Raw genomic sequence first — 1,598 nt, forward strand, 5'->3', positions numbered from 1 at the left:
TTAGGCTCAAGCTGTAAGAGAAAATTCCAATTAGAAAAGAAATTAATTTGAAAAATTACCTTGACATTTCGATAGCTACAGGAGGAAATTCTGTCTTTTTTAAAGACAACAAATTTTGAGGCGAAATACCCACAAAGAAGTTGGTAAAAAAACCCAATAATTTGATCGATTTTTTTACAGAACCACACACAATAGTATCAAGCGACTCATGTCTCATTGTTTTGTGTTTTAGTTTCAAAGCACCCATTAGCCGAGCAAAAATCATTAATTAACCGATTGTTTTTCTCCTTTTTGTTTTCGTTTTCTCGTCTGGACGTGCAGAAAGCTTCGTGGACAGAGTGTTGACCATAGGTTAGATTATCACCACATTTACTTCAGTGTGTTTGATTTCCTTTTTCTTGCTTCGTTGTCGATGTCCCCTAGCGATTTGCCTCTTCAAGCTTGACTCTGCACACTGCACACACTTGTGTTTAAGGAATGCATGCTCTTCTTGTCTAGTTTGCTTTTGCTTTTGCTTACGATCACTTACAGGCATTTTTCTATTGCGTTTACTGGCACTACAAGGGGGCTAAAGTTGATTTTTTTTATGCTATTAGACCGCCCTTAGACTTATTACAGTCACCACAATGAAATAATAGCTCGCCAGCTTTAGCCCTCTTTGTTATGCCCCAGTCTCACACTAACCTGCGGCGTAATTTGCAGCAGCACAGCAGACCACAAGGACTTCCACACCAAGAGCGTGGAGAACGACACACCCTTCTTGTACTGCTTACTGAGCCAGCCGGATGGAAAGGTAAGCGGCCGGGCTTCATCTTCTTCTTCATCAAGTGCCTCTAATCCTCTTCTAGCCTCTTTCATGTCCTCCGGCCATGAGGCTGGTGACGACCTACCGCAACGGGCAGGCCAAGCGCTACTTGCTCAGGGGCGACTCAGAAGGATCGGTGCTGCTGTGGGCCATCCCGGATATTTCCACCGCTCAACTCGAGGCCATCAGGTGCGATTGAAAGTGTTTTTAACCAATCGCAAGGCTTATTGCTGCGTGTTTTGTGGGGTTTTCAGGGCTCAGGCGCCTTCGCAGCCAGTTACTGCAGCCGCCACCCTTACGACCAGCCTGACGAAGGCGTGGAGTTCGGTGCGCCCAGATCCAGTGGGCGCTCTGGACCAGGTGGAGCGTCAAGAGCGCCAATGTAGGTTTTAGGACGTGAGGCCTGGCTTTAGGCATATATATTTATGTATATATTTACTTATCCTTTGGATGTTGCAGCCATCAAGCTGACCGCCAGCATTTACCTGCCGCTGCAGAGCCGCCTGGTGGTGGGCCGGGAGGACGGCACCATTGTTATCGTGCCGGCCACGCAGACTGTCATGCTGCAGCTGCTGCATGGGAACCATCAGCAGTACCACAGTAAGGCGCCCGCTTGGGTCGATTTTAACAATTTATTTTGTTTGCGCCCCCATGCACGAGCGAAATATCTGTCGTATCTCATACGCGGCGAGCCAAGCCTCTCTCACAATGGGTCCGCAGCCCAGGTACTGCGGGACACCCACAGCCAGTACCCGCCTACTAGCGTTCTCTCTCACAATGGGTCCAGAGCCCA

The 1,598-nt window shown here is 48.2% G+C and overlaps 1 protein-coding gene across 1 annotated transcript in view; it reads left to right on the plus strand.

Annotated features, from left to right (window-relative positions):
• Positions 1-149: 149 nt before the first annotated feature.
• Positions 150-1,598, plus strand: part of LOC109542625 (WD repeat-containing protein 7) — a gene marked incomplete in the record, with an annotated part of 10,917 nt that continues 9,468 nt past the window's right edge. Inside the window, 5 exon segments of the mRNA XM_048661908.1 lie at positions 150-351; positions 703-793; positions 849-994; positions 1,060-1,187; positions 1,265-1,405. Coding sequence (XP_048517865.1) covers positions 870-994; positions 1,060-1,187; positions 1,265-1,405 — 394 coding nt within the window.

Source organism: Dendroctonus ponderosae, unplaced genomic scaffold, assembly GCF_020466585.1.
Source record: "Dendroctonus ponderosae isolate FM_Combo_2020 unplaced genomic scaffold, Dpon_F_20191213v2 Dpon_F_20191213_10, whole genome shotgun sequence".
Lineage (NCBI taxonomy): Eukaryota > Metazoa > Arthropoda > Insecta > Coleoptera > Curculionidae > Dendroctonus > Dendroctonus ponderosae.